The sequence below is a fragment of the Dendropsophus ebraccatus genome, chromosome 14 (assembly GCF_027789765.1).
Source record: "Dendropsophus ebraccatus isolate aDenEbr1 chromosome 14, aDenEbr1.pat, whole genome shotgun sequence".
In the NCBI taxonomy this organism is placed as follows: Eukaryota; Metazoa; Chordata; class Amphibia; order Anura; family Hylidae; genus Dendropsophus; species Dendropsophus ebraccatus.
This window is the reverse complement of record NC_091467.1, coordinates 16,421,757-16,440,322: the sequence shown is the minus strand read 5'-3', so window position 1 is coordinate 16,440,322 and position 18,566 is coordinate 16,421,757. Positions and strand designations below refer to the sequence as shown.

General features: G+C 44.2%; 1 protein-coding gene across 1 annotated transcript in view; it reads left to right on the top strand.

Annotated features, from left to right (window-relative positions):
- Nucleotides 1–18,566, top strand: part of BRCA1 (BRCA1 DNA repair associated) — a 107,451-nt gene that overhangs the window by 27,331 nt on the left and 61,554 nt on the right. The window contains exons 7-10 of the mRNA XM_069953839.1: nucleotides 338–386; nucleotides 2,362–2,498; nucleotides 8,521–11,334; nucleotides 13,566–13,651. Coding sequence (XP_069809940.1) covers nucleotides 338–386; nucleotides 2,362–2,498; nucleotides 8,521–11,334; nucleotides 13,566–13,651 — 3,086 coding nt within the window. The remainder of the gene's footprint in view (nucleotides 1–337; nucleotides 387–2,361; nucleotides 2,499–8,520; nucleotides 11,335–13,565; nucleotides 13,652–18,566) is intronic.

Here is an 18,566-nt window from a genome sequence, read left to right as displayed (position 1 = left end):
TGCTACACTATGAGCCGTTTTATTATCTATGGTTTTTGCTGTTAGGTTACACAATCCAATCCATGTGTGAAGTAATTGGACACAATGCAACACGCCGTAATCTGAACCGCTAGATTAGCAGGGGAACAGAGCTGCACCTCTGTCGTAATGCTGTAGACTTTCCCGAGACATCTGTGGCGTATAAGGGGTTAATACAGCCCAGAAAGTCACGGCACTGGTTTTGATAGGAACGCTTTACATTCCCAACACATATATTTGCATTTCAATCCCACAACATAATTAATGTGTCGTTGGTTTTAGCCAGGATCTTAATTGCTGCTTTAATTGTTTGTTTTAGTGTCTGACTCCTCTGAAGATGATTTATTCAGGAAAGCCGGCAGTTTGGGGTAAGCAGAGGCAGGAACTTATGAATATTAAAATCGAAGAAGTGCTTCAATAACACGGCCGGCTCCTCTACATCTGCAGCGGCATTATCCATGCCGTGTTGTGTTTTTTTTTTTTTTTTTTGCAGAAATCAATAGTCCAGGCGATTTTAAGAAACTTTGTAATTGGATTTATTAGGCAAATATGCCGTTATCTGCATTCAAAAAGCCTTTCCCCAGCCCCCCCCCCCTCCTCTCTCTCTCTCTCTCTCTCTCTCTCTCTCTCTCTCTCATTCACTGCTCATTATCAGGAAATCTAAACTATTTTACATCAGTGGGGCCCTCTGTAACCTATGGAGAGGGGAGGTGGAGAAAGGAGATTAGTCGCCAGCAGAGAACAAAGGATTACACAGTGGGAGCTGTGTGAAAGCCGCTATTCAGAGGTCAGAGAGGTCATTGCTGACTTCAGAGGAGATAGCCCGGTGATATAACTGTAAATTAACTCTTTGTTGTCCTGTTTTGGTGCCTCATGTCCCTCTTCCCCTCTCCATAAGAGAACCATGAAGACAGGGGGGAGAGTTTCAAACTGCTTTTTCATGATAAAAATACATTTTTCAGCTAATATACTCAATTAAAAAGTTTCTTAAAATCGCCTGTACTATTGATTTCTGCAAAAAAACTAAAATTAAGCGACAGTGACACTTTAAGGCCAGGAGGGCCAGCGGCTATTGGACTTCTACCTACTAACCTTAGGCCTGTTTATTGCTTCCCCTTACCTTGCGGCATTCTGGGTGGACGCCCATTGACGCCTTCAAAGTCATCTCGTACTGTAAAACGTTCACCGGTTTTACGGCGCCGTTACGCTCTGCCTGGTCGCTTTGGGGGATTGTGTTTCCCTGTGCTATTATGAACTCATAAACTTAGTTTTAGTATGCCAAGGTCCTTCAGGAGTCATGAGTTTTTATCATGGACTCTAAATCACGCCCCCAGCGTTCCAGGCCTGCATGGCAAAAACCAATGCGGAAAAAAAAGTTCCATGTGTTCTGTGTCACCGGCCGTTAGTCTTCTACTGAGAAAGATGATCTTTGCTGATAGAGACACGGAAAGAAAGAGTTTGCACCACCCGACCGGTTATTTCTATATCATTCGATAAATCATTAACCAGTTCTCCCAGCAAGATGAATAACTGGCACGAGAGTCAATACGAAGGCTTTTTAATTCATGTAGACGTTAGGAATCAAGGCTATCTTCTGATTATTGTAGTTTTATTGCATTGTAATTAATGCAGGAAGAGTGACCTAGTACTAGTCCACACAGACAGGTAGATCAGTGATATAATAGGTAAGTGCGGCTTTAGGTTAAGAAATGAAGATGTAGGCCCCAGGTTTTAAAGGGGTATTCCACTCAAACATGGCTTTTACTATGTTGCTGCCCATGGTGAGACTAACAATTCCTTCCATACTTGTTATTATCTATTCAGTCTCCTTCCCCCAGTTCTGAGCTGCTGCTTTCTGCTGAAGACATAAAAATCTGTTTGTGAGCTTTTCTCTCTGTCTCTTTTCTTGCCCTTCCCTTCTGAGACAGTTAATGTAAACAAGTTCCTGACTGGTTTTATCTGCAATTGAGAGAGTTATTCTGAGGCCAGGTTGCTAATGATTACAAAGAAGCATTACAGCATTACAAAGAAGCTACAATGTTGCAGAAAAAGCCTGCCAGGGACTTGTTTACATCATCTGTCCCAAAGGGGAGGGGAGAGACAGAAAGAAGAGCTCACACACAGATTTTTGTGTTTTCTCTCAGTCTCCTCTTCCTCCCCCCCTTCCTTCTGATGCGTCTGATGTAAACAAATCCATGGCAGGCCCTATCTGCAACACTAATTTATTTGTAATGCTGGGAGGATTCATCTGAGATCAAGTTGCTGACGATCTCACTGTGGTCCCAATATGTTCTTGTGAAGGTGAAGTCATAAATATCAGTGCATCTTCTCTCTTTCTGCTAGGAGTGATGTTGATGAACCATCCGTGTCCTGTGAGCCCAGAGTGTCTCTAGCACCTGAGGGGAGAGAAGACTGCTTTAAGGCCAATGATCAAGTTTCTTCCAAATTGGAGTTAGACGATGTGGTAGCATCTGATCTAGGTATGTTATGGTTATCGCTTTGATTTAATTTTTTTTTTAAGCCTTAAAGGGGTTATCCACTGGTAGAAAAACATGGCTGCATTCTGACAGAGACAGCATGATTCTTGTCTCCAGTTCAGGTGTGGTTTGCAATTAAGCTCCATTCACTTCAATGGAAATGAGTTGAAATGAGTTACATAACCCCACCCAAACTGGAGACAAGAGAGGTGCTGTCTCTGGAAGAAAGTGGCCATTTTTGTGTAGCGCTGGATAACCCCTCCTTTAAAAGTGAGTTTCTATGTTAGGCTGTGTTCACACTACATTTTGTTTTTTTCATCAGTTTTTCTCAAAAAACAAACAAAAAAACATCAAAAACAAATGAAGAAACCAATGCATTTGTGTGCATCCATTTTGAGTTGTTTTTCCATTGATTTCATTGAGAACCACAGAGCTGTGCAGGGGGACAGTGACAGAAACTTTTTTATAAAGCAGTGTGTATAGCTGAGTGTGACTGCAGGCAGATTATAGCAGGAATGGAGAGAATGGGAAACCCAAGGGCTGACAGAGACTGCAGGGAGTATGAAGGAATGAGCAGGGCAGATGTGGGCACATACATGCAGCACTCTTTGTCCGGGGAGAGAGGGGTTACAGCTATGGAGAAATTACCTCCACAGTCCTGTCCCCTGATGTAAGCCCCAGCCCATAGTAGATCTACTATGATTTGGAAGGTGAGGGAGACTTCCTGGGTCAGAGTACAGTGCTGTAGACCCCGCTATGCAGGCCATACCCCTCCCCCACTCCCCCTCCCACCCAGTACAGGGAGCTCTTACACCAAAGCAATGTTCTTAAACCAAGGCACAATTTTGAAAAACTGTGAGCTCTTCTTGCAAAACGCTCTTAATCCAAGTTACTCTTAAACCAAGGTACCACTGTAATGTGTTTCCAATCTCACACCAGTTGATTTGAAAAAGTTTTACTTAGGTGTGGATTGCCCTCATACTGGGGGGGGGGGGAATTAAGAAATCAACAGAAGTTGTGATTGCAAGCAGTTCTGCTATACACTCTTGGAGTAACGTTGGGTTAGTTAACTACTTGTAAATGTGCAACAGGTAATACAGGAAGTCTCTGATGTACACTTAACAAAGTTCCAATAAAGACTTGGAACATAGGACGACCAGATCTTTAGTAGAAGTGCAGTGTAGGATATAGTCGTGTTGGTTGAGTTGTGTTGAGGTAGAGTAGCAGAGAGGAGGATGCCGTGAGAGTCTCAACCCATGTAGTAATGTGCTCTTCTGGGATGTTGAAGGATGAGGTAGAATACTTAGAAGAATAGGAAGAACACCTGTGCCTGTGTATTGACCTTCGACTTCAGTCTTCACACCACCTTATGCCCACTAGCATTGGCCGAACCGTACTAATGGGCTACACGGGCCCCAGACCTTGTTACCTGAGTTGATCGGAATGCTGACGGTTCCCTGCTGACACCTGCGCTCCGAGACGGAGTTCATAGGCTTACTGCAACTTTGCTCTGTCCGGATCAGTTCCTGGCTCTGTGGCTCTATAGTGGATACTGTCCTGCTCTGTGACTTCTCCTTGTCCATGCCGTGGGTTTGAGATTATCTTTTGGCTATTCCTTTCCTGAGAGGCTTTAACACTGCATAGTGCTTTGTGTAGGTACTTGTGAAAAGGTTGGTAACTGTGTACTCTCTTTCGTCCTACCCATGCGGGGTACTGCCTAAGACTGACCACTTGGGGACCTGGCAGAGGACCAGGGCCCAGATAATACCGCTGTGGAGAGCTATCTAGTTTGTGTCCTTTCTCCTCATCGTCCCGAACAGAAGGCTCTTGCTCCTCCCCCACTCATGGCACTAACTTCCTCTACAGCGTGTGTTGTGGGCTGTGATTGGGTCAGAGCGCAATAAAAGAACAGAGAGCAGAGGTGATAGGAAAAAAGAAAGCAGAATTCCTACTGGTCTACAGATTCTGGTAACACACAAACACAATAACCCTTTGCAATTCTTTAGCTGTGCAGCTTCCATATAAACATACATAATACAGCGACATCTAGTGGTCAACTCTTAATACTACTTTTGTCATAATAAGACCACAAAAAGTGCAGACTTTTGTGAAGGGTGTATGTAACAGTAACACGCCTAGTGGGACACCACACCCACGCTGAAAGCCAGAGAGCCGTGACTAGTCACGGGCGGCTCCCCAACCAGATGTCTGGTTGCCGCCCCTCTCCTGGCCTCACGCGCCAGAATAAAACTGCTTTTCCCCCAATGTAAAGCTACCGCTGCACATGCGGCTGGTAGACTTTGCAGCTCCCCGAGGCTATCTGTACTGCGCAGCTGGGAACCATATCAGCACAATCGTGCTGATTTGTTCCCTTTAAGGCTAATTCTATTAACTTTTGCTAATTTCATTATCACCTCTGCAGCTTACCAGGAGACAATGCTCTTTGTTATGTAACAATTCAGTCAGTATAATATCACTGTGTGCTTACAGAGGTTTTGGTGCTGTGTGACAGGAGAGCTGACCGTACAATGCAAGCACCCTAAGGATTCTCTGCTACTGAATGTGCATGTGCAGCAGCTGTACACATGCGCAGTAAGGACTTGTCCTGTTCAGATATGGCTGTCAATACTGAGCCATTTCTGTAAGCGTGCAAAGGACTGGGACTTGCTGTGTTTGTTGTTTTTTTTTGTGTTTTTTTTTTTTTTTTTTTGCATTAGCTTTGGCTGTCCAGGCATGATGGAAATTGTAGTTTTGGAACAGCTGGAGAGCCAAAGGTTCCCCATCCCTGCTTTAATGGGGTACTCTGGGCTGGGGTTATTTTTATTGTAGGCCGGGGAGGGGTGGATATAGAGGTTGCCTGTCACTTACCTCCCCAGTTCCAGCACCGGGTCCCGGATCGTGGCGCCCGTTCTCCCGTCCCGCTGCCGCTTCCTGTTCTAAACTGCGGCTTGAGATGTGACGTCTCAAGGCAGCTCAGCCATTCAGCGGCCGAGGCGGGACCCTGATACGACCGCTGAAAGGCTGAGCTGCCTTGAGACGTCATGTCTTAAGCCGCAGCTCAGACCAGGAAGCAGCAGCCTGACGGGAGAACGGGGAGGTGCGATCCGGGACCCGATGCTGGAATCGGGCAGGTAAGTGACCGGCGGCCTCTATAGCCACCCCCTCCCCGGCCATACGATAAAAATAATCCCAGCCCGGAGTACCCCTTTAAGTAAAACAGTCTCTTTATTAGCGTTAGGTGGCAAGCAGCGTTGACGTGTCATTCTCCCGTGAACCGACCAGCGGGGTGCTGAGACGGGAAATTACGCCATTCTGAGAACTAGAATGAAATTGTACTTTGCGGTGAACTCTGTTTCCCATTTTTCTGAATCGCCTGCATTATGTCTAAAGCGGTGTCAGCGCCGTAATTATGTTTTCATCCATAATTTCACCGCACAATATTAGAAACATTCGTAACAAGGGTGTCAGTTTTATCGAGAATTCCAGCAAAAAAATTAAATATGGCTTGCTCTTTTCTCCCCGCTGATTTATTGTGTCTCCGGGATTAAAGCGCTATAAGATATGATTGCCCGTACATAATTCAGTCTGCCGTCTCCCGGCTTAACTAAAGCTAACTTTGAACGCGGCGTTTGCGATTGATATATTTTGTACATAAATTTTTTTTTTCACCGTTTTCTAATTAAAGAACGGCTTGAAATATGGCGGAGGGAGCCATTTAAAGTTGCTTTTATGTGACTAATGCAACAAAATAGGGAGGGAACATTACACTTGTTTAATTTTTTTCCTGTAATAATGAAATGTTTAAGATTTCTGTATTGTGTTTAATAGATGGGATAGTTCTGATATTTAAAGTGACACTGTCCCCCCCCCCCCCTTTTTGCATTCTGACATCTCTACACAGGTGTAATGGGTAAATTTAGCAGTTTTCATACCTTATTTTATATCATACGTCATGGGGCTTGTTCAAGTAAAAAGTCATCTTTTATCATCTGCAGATTGTGCTAAGTGGGCGGGGCTTAATGGCAACCGTGCCACTTAGCCCTGCCCACAGCGCCACCGTTGGTCCGCTACTCTATGACATCATCGCCACATAGGCCCCACCACATAGGGCTGACCTAGAGGGGGTGGGCCTAGACCTTTAGGCCAGCCTGTTCCAATGGCTGGCGAGGGGGTGGGGCATATGTGCCTATGATGTTATAGAGGGGCAGGGCCAATGGTGGCGCTGTGGACAGGGCTAAGTGGTGCTGTTCCCGTGAAGCCTCGCCCACTTAGCACAATCTGCAGGTGAAAAAAGATCACTTACCTGGAACAAGCACCATGACGTATGATACAAAATAAGGTATGATAACTGCTAAATATACCCATTACACCTGTGTAGAGATGTCATAATGCAAAAAGGGGGGGGACAGTGTCACTTTAAAAAAAAAAAAAAAATTGCATGTTCACACTTTATAGAGACTGGTTCAGACAAGAAATTCACAAACTGCATTGTTTCTATAGATGTTGAGAGCATCCTTGCGGCATATGCGAGTATAGGTCCGTATAATCTTTGTCTCGTGGGACAGAGCTGCAGTCTAGTTTTCTATGCTTTAGGGTAGCATACAGTTAGCGCTAAGAGGAATCCTTTAGATTTATACAGTGGCAGCATTTGCTGGTGTACAGGGCTGCAGAGAATGGTTTAAAGTATTAGACGTGTTAATAGTTTATTTTTATTAAATGGCAAAGTGAACGTGCTGCCAGACATCATCCGATTTTGAAGGGAAGTAAAAGTTATGTCTCTTTGATGAGTGCAACTGGAGCATTCTCTGTGCTTTGTCAAAAGAGTTTGAACAGCCTACCGCTGTTCCTGTCTGCTTTAAAGGGGTTATCCAGTGCTACAAAAACATGGCCACTTTCCCCCTACTGTTGTCTCCAGTTTGGGCGGGGTTTTGAAACTCTGTTCCATTGAAGTAAATGGAGCTTAATTGCAAACTGCACCTGAACTGGAGACAACAGTAGGGGGAAAAGTGGCCATGTTTTTGTAGCACTGGATAACCCCTTTAAGATCTTTGCCTGGGAGAGACCTTACTGATGCAGTATAGTGATCTTAAAAGGATATTACACTTAAACATAACTTTGGAATATTGCTGCCCATTGGGAGACTAGAAATTCATTGCATTGTTGTTATCTATTCAGTCTCCTTCCCCCAGTTCTAATCTACTGCTTTCTGCTGAAAACACAAAAATCTGTGTGTGAGCTTTTCTTTCTGTCTCCCCCTCATCCCCCCTCCCTTCTGGTACAGCTGATGTAAAAAAAAAGTCCCTGGAAGGCTTTATCTGCAACATTGTAGCTTCTTTGTATTGCTGGGAGGGTTAATCACAGTGAGTTCATTAGTAACCTGGCCTCAGAATAACCCTCTCAGTATTACAAAGAAGCTACAATATTGCAGATAAAATCAGTCAGGGACTTGTTTACATCAGCCATCTTATAAGGGAGGGGCAAAAAGGGAGACAGAGAGAAAAGTTTACTAACAGATTTTTGTATCTTCAGCTGAAAACAGCAGCTCAGAACTGGAGGAAGGAGACTGAATAGATAATAGCAAGTGTGGAAGGAATAGTTAGTCTCACCATGGGCAGCAACATATCAAAAGATATGTTTGAGTGGAATATCTTTTAAGTCTTGTTGCTGTGCTCAGCCTTGCCATGCTGTAAGTCCTGTAACATGAAATGGTTTTCGTCATCCTTACTTTTGTATCAAAATTTGGCCGTACTGGTCAGAGTGTCCATGCTGACGCCAGTTTACTGCTGAAACACCTACAAAGTCACATGGACTGATAGGTATGTGTGTCACTTACCGGTGGAAATGATGGTACTAGGGTACACTATGGGAAGAAGGCAAACCAGGGGTCAGTGTGTTGTATGTTTCATATGTTGCTGCCAAAAGAGAGAACTCCTTTAACAGCCAAACGTTACTGGGACCAAATGCAATTAAACTATGGACTGTCTGGAATTTTTTTTTATTAATGTATTTTTTTTTTTTTCCTCAGCTGAATATGGATTTTCCGAAAGAGACCTTGAAAGCTTAAGAAGCAATTTATTGCCCCTAGATGGTGTCCGAGCGCTCAAGAAATCACCCAGGGAAAAGTCTGCTGCGGATAGAGACTCTTTAATATCTGATAAAGCAGCTGAACAAAGCACACAGGTTAAACTTGATGAGAACGTAAGAAGCACGAACCTCGCAAAACCCAATTCCAATATGCAGATAGAAACGCAGCAGTTTAATGAAAGACAAACCTTGAAAATTGCACTGGATTATGAATATGATAGAGATAACTCTACCCCTGAGAACATGGATAGTACCCAGAGTAGTCCGCGAGATGCGTCGTGTGCGGTGTCTAGGGAACGGGTGAAGAAAAGTATCAAAAAAGTCAATGACTGGTTTCTGAAGACAGATGAGCTTTTAAGTAATTGTCCTTCAAGGGATGATGAGTTTCTTCCTGATGACTCTTGGGTAGAAGATCAGGATGCATCTGAGAGAGGTTCCAGTGTGACTGAGGAGACTGAAATTATGGCTGTGTGTCATCGCCAAACTGTGGTTGAGGCTGCCGAAAAGAGTATGGTTAGTGTAGAGGATAAGATATTTGGTAGAGTGTACAAAAGAGAGAAAAAGGCAAACCTTGTGAGTAAAGTAACATGCGTTGCCGATGTCCATGTGAATGGGAGTTTGGAGACCCTAAAAGTAAATGAGGTTCCAAAAACAGCCAACTTAAAACCAAAGAGAAGCTCTGGTCTTCAGCCCGAACACTTTATCAAGAAGGTTGATGGGAAGGAACAGAATGTAGATGATATTGTCAGTCATCCTGCGGTGGTTGATGACTTTGGTCTGGATACAGAAAACAATCCGATGAAAGAACCAAATGCTGATAAAATAGAAATGATTGGTCAAGATTCAGAAATCACTTTAGATGTTCAGTTAAACAAACCCGCCAAGCAAAAGAAGTCTCTGAAAAGGAAGTCTGAGAAGACCAAGCATACACAGGGGATGCAGCCTCTCCATTTGACTAAAGGAGCAGATATGGCTTCACGCCAGCAGCAAAGTCCGTTTCATTCATCTGAAGTACAAATAGACAGCTATTCTAGCACTGAACCCGGTTATGACGCTAACCAGAGAAATGTTAGGCGCAGCAAGAGGCTTAATATACTGAAAGAAAATGAAACGGCTGAAGATACTAGCAGTAAAGACATTAGGAATGGGGAGATGCAAAGTGAAGACCCCCGAAATGGCATCCCTTCTCCAATTGACGACAAGGAATTGTGTCTAGATGCCGCAGCGCCAGAAGTCGATGAAGCTCAGATTATGGGCACGTCAACAATTGCAGTCCAAAACAGGACAGGGGGAGAACACAAAAGTTCACATATTGAATGCGATTCTACTCGAGTGACGGAAGATATGGCCAATGGTTCCTCTTCTAACCCAGAGCAAAATGTTGCGGAAACTGAGGACTCTGATCTTGACACGCAGCTCCTGTTAAAGACATTTAAGAGTGCCAAGAGGATGTCCTTTAAACTAGACCCAGTTACTAATACTGCCGATAAGGAAAATTGTGACCCGATGGACATCTCGGATGTTGGGGCTGACTTGACCGGTGGACAAGATAAAGATCGTATTGGCCAACTTTCTAGTCTCTGCAAACCAAATGAGGACATGAACTGTACAAACCAGTGCCTGAGCGTTAAAGCAAATAAACCCGAGCACTCAAGGAATACAAGATCTAAAAAGAGGAACAGGTTATCTTCGGAACGTGCCGCGAAGAGTTCAGCCAAGGACACTGAAAATGTAACCGTATGTACGACTAAAACGATAACAACCGATGGCCGGCTGAATGATTTAAACCCTATTAAAGACCCTGATCCCCTCCAAACAACCTATAGTCAAGCTAAGAACGCTGCAGTAAGTAAAAGCGAGGGACTTCAGCTGCATTCGGAAACTGAATCGATGTCTCTGTTCCCTTTAGTTACTCATCAAAATCCTGCTGCAGCCAAGCGAGGAGACACTAGAAGTGAGATCGGTCAAGGGGAAAATGAACAAGCAAAGAACGATTCTTATCAGAAGTGCGGTTTTGATGAAGAGCAAGTAAATCAAATTACTTCTTCTAATAGTTCTCAAGGGTCACTGACAGGAAAAGTACTAGGCCATTTGGCATCTTATAATAGCAGTCCTAACAAAAGTCCTGAAGTTTGCTCCGATACGCCTGACGGATTGTTGGGCAGTGTTGACAGACTCGGAGAAGATACAAGTTGCTGTGCTGTAGCCGAAAAGTCGTTTGTCTTCGGTGATGGCAAGAAGTCTCAATCGGATGGCCGTTCTGCGTCTCCCGTCACTCAGTCACAAGTTGCAAGAAGACGAAAACGTAGAGCGCAGAAGTTAGAGTCTTCAGAAGAAGAGTCTAGTGAAGATGAGGAGCTGCCATGTTTTAATGCGATATTTGGCAATGTCTCAAGTAGGAATTCATCTGCCAATTCTTCACCCAAACAGCAAGGTGGCGGTGTCCTGGCGATGTTTAGTAGCTGCAGTACTAGTGGCAAAACTCAGACTAGCCTCAATTTCCCACGTGAAGCCTTGTTAAATAGTCAGGAATCTCAGTGTTCGGTCAACCTGTTCTCTTCTCAGTCAAACACATCCGATCACTCCATGAATGGAGCCGTTGACCAGAGCGGCGCACACAACCAGCACAGGACCGAAGAGAGTATTTCGAAGAGAGCAGGAGTGGGCGTGCACTGTGATGAAGAAGAATTGGCAATGGTGGAGAATGAGGAAGAAGAAATGGTGGTTGAAGACCCATGCCAAGAGCCTAACTTTGGTATGAACCGATGTTGTTTTTGAATTATTTACTCCTGATTGTGCACAGCTATTTATCCTAAGGAGGATTATCCCAAGATTAATCCTTCTTTCTTATGCGCAGGGTAGTTCATAAGCATATGACCAGTCAGGGTCTAACCACTGTCATCCCCACAAGAGGGGATGACCATGCTTCCCAAGTGAATGAAAGGGCGACACCTTTTCTTGGCCTCTGCTTGGATGCCACCCTAAGGAGTTCAGGAAAACTTTGATACAACTATAGGCCTTGTATCCATGTTTTACTGGCAGTCCCAGGGCTGCATCCAATTTTTGCAAGTATGGGGAATCAAATGGCGTGCCTTCGGAGAACGTTGCCGAACCCCAACCGTTTAACAGGTCTGCTTAACGCTAGCCATCAACTTTCCAGGATAGCACTGGATCAAGCCAATTCTGTCACCTCCCTATGTTTCTTCAGTTCTTAACTTTGACCCTACTCACTACACCTAGAGGCATCTCCCACATGGTAAAAGATAATGTTGGCTGAATTCCCAAATAGAATGTACAGCAGGAACAGGAGGTCTGTTATAAAACATGTACCAGATAGGAAGTGGGGCAAAGAAGACTGCAGAGCAGAAAGAAATGGAAGGAAAGTGTAATAGACCACAGAAATGTAGTATTATAGGTTTATTTATCAATGTATGTTCATTTATTAGTGGAAAATAGGTTTCATCATCAGAAAACCCCTTTAAAGGGAACCTGTCACCATGAAAATGCTACCTAAGCTATTGGCATTATGTTATAGAGCAGATTCATATATATCTTTTTAGGAAAAAATTTACCATAGTTTCCGGCGTATAAGTCGACTTTTTAACCACCGAAAAATCGGGGTTAAAGTCGGGGGTCATCTTATTTGCGGGGTATGATCGCCCCATACGGTGGGGGGGCTCAAAAATGGCCCCATCCCCATCGTATGGGGCGACCGCTATAAAAAAAACAAACCAAACCTTTAACTCACCTAGGGTTTGTTCCCGGCCTCCGCCTGCCTCCCGTACCGTTCTGGTCGCAGGCAGTGTGATGTACGGAAAGTTCCCAGCGCCTCTCTCATTCTCCCGAAGCTCTCCCGGATGCCGAGTGTCTCAGAGCCTCTCCGATGAGACGCTCGCTGCCCGGGAGAGGTTCGGTGATCTACGTCCCCGGCGCAGGTAGTGTACGTCACACTGGCTGCGCCGGGAACGGTACGGGCTGCGCACGGAGGCCGGGAACAGGCCCTAGGTGAGTTAAAGGTTTTTTTTTTATTTAGCAGGGCTGCGGTGAGGCAGGGGTTAACATTTTCCAGTGTATATGGCGAACCCCTGACAATGTGCCTAAAAGTCAGGGGTCGTCTTATACGCCCAGTCGCCTTATACGCCGGAAAATACGGTAGTATAACTTGTAATTTGTTGATTGAAATCTCTGATGTTTCCATTCTAAAGAGCCCGGTCCATTGTGTGACACCGCCCACTGGACTCCTTACCACAGAATGAGCAGGGATTTCAACATGCTACAACTTATACTGAATCTTTTCCCACAATGTTATATATCAATCTGCTCAGCTCTTCCTGCTCTATAACATGATGGTGATAGATTAGATAGCATTGTCTTAGTGACAGGTTCCCTTTAAAGAGGATGTACCACCAGGTACATCCTCTTTAACCTAAACCCACTGATCGAACGGTGCCGGCACGGGGAATCCGGTGCCGCAGTCCGTTTTTCAGACTGAGTCCCGATTCCCGTGCACGGTGCCGTTCTATGCACCGGAACCGTCCGGTGCTCAAGCACTGGAGGCGGGCCGGGTCGCCCCCAGTGGGAGGGAATTCCCTCCCCTGTATGACGTGGCTCCCTTAGAATGAATGGAGCAGCGTCATACAGGGGAGGGAATTCCCTCCCACTAGGGGCCGCCCGCCCCGCCTCCAGTGCTTGAGTACCGGCCGGTTCCGGTGCATAGAACGTTCGATAAGTGGGTTTAGGTTAAAGAGGATATACCTGGTGGTACAGCCTCTTTAAGAATAAGCCATTATACCCAATACCCATTTTAGCCATAAATGAGTAATTCAGTAACTAAATAGTTGCACAATGGGAGTTGTGGAACAGCTGAAGGCCGCAGGTTGGGGAACACTTCCCTACAGTATATAAACTTCCCGTAGTCTTAATGGTTATAGTTATTTACTATTTCATAAATTGTAATCGGCAGCTGTTATGTCGCTGTCTTTCTAGGTGAAGTCTCTGGATGCGAGAGCGAGGCCAGTCACACCGGGGACTCTTCTGGATTATCTTCTCAATGTGAAATCCTCAATACACAGGTATCCTGCAACTTTCATATAAAAACCATTTAGCTAAAGTTAGAATGAGCCTGAAAAAAACAGAAAGCTTTCGTCTTATTTCACTGCTCGCTCAGTCCAGACACTTGTATAATTTTTGGTAATGTTTCAGTAACTCCTACCCACATTGGTGGGCGAGCAGCAGTCATGGAAAACATAGATGGGAGGAATCTGTAGGCGCAGTGACCACAGTGCTCCTCATGGTGGCAGTGTTGTCCCATCCCATGTTGAATAGTAAAGAGCCCTTTCAATCAGTCTCTTCTGTCATTGCCGTAAATACATTCTGTTCTCTCTTCAGAAACCTTTCTTGACGCAGTAAATGATGTGCATTCAGCGGAGTACGTTTGAGTGCAATTTGTAAACTTTTGTTGATGCTTTAAAGCCATTTCCTGGAGAGCTTTATTCCTGATTTGATGAGTACAATATACAAATAAGAGACTTCTACAAGGTCCGCGCAATTTGGAGATGAAATGAGACCCATGGAAATGGCAAGGGTTCCACATCTCAAAGAGCCGAGGAGAACAAATATACTTATTGGTCTATTGTGTTTCTCCGTATTGTTTGGTCTTAGTCATAATTGCGCCGTCTGCATAAGTAAGGCGCGCTCTGTCATGTTTTTTTTTTTTTTTTTTTTTTTTTTTATAGCCTATCATTTGCAACACACTGAATTGGAGAGAGTCCATCCTTAAATCTGGAATTTTTTTCCTTATGCAAAGCCGTTATTGTTAGGGCTATAGAAAATAATAGAAAATCCCATATATAGCAAGTTTAGTGTTATAGAACATTGTTCCCATTACTCTCTAGTGGTACCTCGGTTTAAGAGTGACTTGGATTGAGAGCGTTTTGCAAGCAGAGCTCAGTTTTTCAAAATTGTAACTTGGATTAAGAGCAATGCTTTGGTTTTAGAGCTCCCTGTACTGGGTGGGAGGGGGGGGAGGGGCATGGTCTGCATAGCGGGGTCTACAGCCCTGTACTCTGACCCAGGAAGTCTCCCTCACCTTCCAAATCATAGCAGATCCACTTCAGGCTGGGGCTTGCATCAGGGGACAGGACTGTGGAGGTAATTCTAGCCTGTTGTACTATGCTACTGCATTTTGGGGATCTGCAGTTTCCTTTTATTTTCTTATATAAAAGTCATCACATTTCACATCCACTCATCCTTGCAGTATCCTTTTCACTTCAGCTTAGACATAGATAGGTCTGGTCTATTTCTTTATGCAGTCGTGCCATGTTGAGGCAGTTGTGCAGAGCCATATGACAACTAGAGACTCCTATGTACTCATACAGTACCATTGTGGTGTGTATATATAACACTGCTGGAGAGATACTTAGAGCTGCACTGTGGTGTATATATAACACTGCTGGAGAGGTAGTTAGTTCTGCACTGGGGTGTATATGGCACTGCTGGAGAGGTAGTTAGTGCTGCACTGGGGTGTATATAACACTGCTGGAAAGGTAGTTGGTGCTGCACTGTGGTGTATATGGCACTGCTGGAGAGGTAGTTAGTGCTGCACTGTGGTGTATATATAACACTGCTGGAGAGGTAGTTAGTGCTGCACTGTGGTTTATATATAACACAGGTTGTTAGTGCTGCACTGGCATGTATAACACTGCTGGAGAGGTAGTTAGTGCTGCACTGTGGTGTATATATAACACTGCTGGAAAGGTAGTTGGTGCTGCACTGTGGTGTATATAACACTGCTGGAGAGGTAGTTAGTGCTGCACTGTGGTGTATATATAACACTGCTGGAGAGGTAGTTAGTGCTGCACTGTTGTATATATGACACAGCTGGAGAGGTAGTTAGTGCTGCACTGTGGTGTATATATAACACTGCTGGAGAGGTAGTTAGTGCTGCACTGTGGTATATGTTGGTGTGATCATTACTGATCTAATGTGTATGGTCAGCTTAATAACAGGGACTGATTCCTGAGGGACCATCTACCATACTAGATATTTGTAGCCTTCTCCCCAGTGTGCTGGTGGTGGTTCGGTCACTGTGGCTGAGACGTGTAGTTCTTTCAGTGTGAATGTTGGCCGGGGCTGTGAGTCATTGCTCTATGACAATGCAGGTGTCTCTTTTTTGTCCTCTTTCTCTGAGCGGAGGAGCGTTTTCTGTGTAGCGGATTAGCGCAGTCTGTTGGTTTTTAATAAATGACACTGACAGGTGGGACTTGTTTATTGATCACTATTCTCTTATAGATTACCTCCTGTATAACTCTTTTTGAGTTATTTTGTTTGCAAAGTAAGTGTTCAGCTCTCAGTACTGTAGTCTTAAAGGGCCGTTCTCTTGATTGGCTTTATTGTGAGAAGTAAGGCTTAATTCCCTTTTACACTGGCCGATTATCGGCAAGGAATGTTGCTAGTAATACTCCTTGGCCGATAATCCGCTCGTGATCAGCCGAGGAGCAGGAAAACGCTGACTCCTTGGCTGATCACATCTTTTTTTTTTTTTTTTGCGGAGGCAAAATTTCTCGCTATCGGTCGCCCATCTTCATGTGGAAACAAGAGATGTGCGGCTTACAGCAATGTATTTCAATGGCTGCACGAAAGATACGGTGATCGTTTGTGTGGCCCGGCCGCTCAATTGCTTGTGCCTTAAAAGGTTCTTAAAACAAGCGTCAATCTTACTGTCATACCTTCTGAAAATTAGAACTTAAAGTGTCACTGTCGTTTTTTTTTTTTTTTTTTTTGCAGAAATCAATAGTAGTTCGATTTATTAGCCAAAAAATGCATTTTTATCATGAAAAAGCAGTTTGAAGCTCTCCCCCCTGTCTCCATGGTTTTCTGTGGAGAGGGGTGGAGGGAGATGAGGCACCAAAACAGGACAACAAAGAGTTAATTTACAGCTACATCACCGGGCTATCTCCTCTGACAGTCAGCACTGACCTCTCTGACCTCTAAATACCGCCTGTCACACAGGTCCCACTGTGTAATCCTTGGTTCTCTTCTGGCGACTAATCTCCCCCTCCCCTCTCCATAGGTTACACAGGGCCCGACTGATGTAAAAGAGTCGAGATTTCCTGATAATGAGCAGTGAATGAGAGAGAGGAGGGGGGGGGGGGACCTGGGGAAAGGCTTTCTGAATGCTGATAGTGGCGTATTTGCCTAATAAACCCACTTACAAAGTTTCTTAAAATCGCCTGGACTATTGATTTCTGCAAAAACAATGAAACGAGAGTGACACTAAAGTATTACTGTTATTTCACAAAAACTTTGACATGTCAAAAGTTTTGATCAGTCAAGGTCCTGATGTCTAGACCCCTCCCCATCAATCGATAGAACCAGCCAGGGGAAGTGCATTGATGAACACTTCAAACTATGACTTGCTGCTCTCCCTGTCTTGGTTTTTGTTGTGGGAAATGGGCTTCAGAGACTTGCTATAGAATAAGTCTCCTACAGTGAGCCATGTAGAGCAGCGCTGAGTAGAGTGCTTCTCTTGCTGATCCTTCACACCATGGCTTACTGTTCTTGTTGCAGGAGATTGGTCTCATAGATTTATTATAGAATCCATCTCTCACAATAAACTGCAGAGAGAAGAGCTCAGCTGAGTGCTTCTCCCAGCTCAATTTTCTGAAGTGTTTTAAAATTGTATAAATTATAGTGACTCTTTCATTGACAGTCTGCATTACAACTACCTAATCAATGATGTAAGGCCTAGTTGTCAATTTATTCACATGTTTTCAGGCGGAATAACAGAGGAACATATTTCTGTAGTGTTTTTTTTTTTTTTTTTTTTTTTTTTTAACGAACAAAGAGACCTGTCACAATATTTCCCAGACTTGACGCATGGCGTCGAAGGATCGGGACAGTACAATAATTGGCTGCGGTCCGCCATGTTTTCTTCGCAGCCCCCCCACACCCCCATGTTGATGATCCTTCATTGTTGCTATGACAATAACATATTGCAGCTCTAAAGTCTTAAATAATCCATCTGTTCCCTAAAAAACACGATTTTGTATTTTAAAGCAGTCATCCATCCTTGCGACTGTGAAGGGGGAAACATTAATTCGGCTAAAAGCTTTTCTGCGATGTGTATCTGGAGCGAGAAAAAAAACTACACGGAGTAGGTTACCGGAGTCACTTTCATGCTATGCCGCTTGTAATAAATGAAATACCTGGGTCATTCCTCTCCCATCAGAATACTTCCTTAGGGTGCGTTCACACCTACAGGATCCGCAGCAGATCTGCAGCAGATTTCACGGTGCAGATTTTAATGCTGTGTTCAGTTATTTAAATGAAATCTGCTGCGGATCTGCTGCGGATCCGCAGCAGAAAATCAGTTGCGGATCCGGTAAGTGTGAACGTACCTTTAAAGTTTGGAGAAATCTGCAAAGAAATGTGCGGCCTACACAAAGCGGCGAGAATGGAAATCCCTGCCGCGGCTTACAGCGCTCTAGAGCCTCGCATGACAGCTCTTGGGGCAAGTATGCAGCTTTCTATAATAGAAGGTATTGATCCCTGCTCTGTAAGTGCGTCTTGTGGCCATTACAAAGCGCTTTTTCTTCTACAGATAACTTGGCTTTATTTTTTTCCATTAAAGGAAAATCTTTGAAAATGGATTTTGTATTTTATTTTTATTTTTTTATTTTTTTATCCCGCTCCTTTCATAAATTCTGATGAATGAACGGGATGAGTTTTCTTGAACTGGATAGGTTACCACTGATTAAAGGAGAAGTCAGGCAAAAATTTTTATGAAAGTGTTGGATTGCCTCCCAAAAGGTATACAAATCCCCAATATACACTTATTACGGGAAATGCTTATAAAGTGCTTTTTTCCCTGCACTTACTACTGCATCAAGGCTTCACTTCCTGGATAACATGGTGATGTCACTTCCTGGATAACATGGTGATGTCACTTCCTGGATAACATGGTGATGTCACTTCCTGGATAACCTG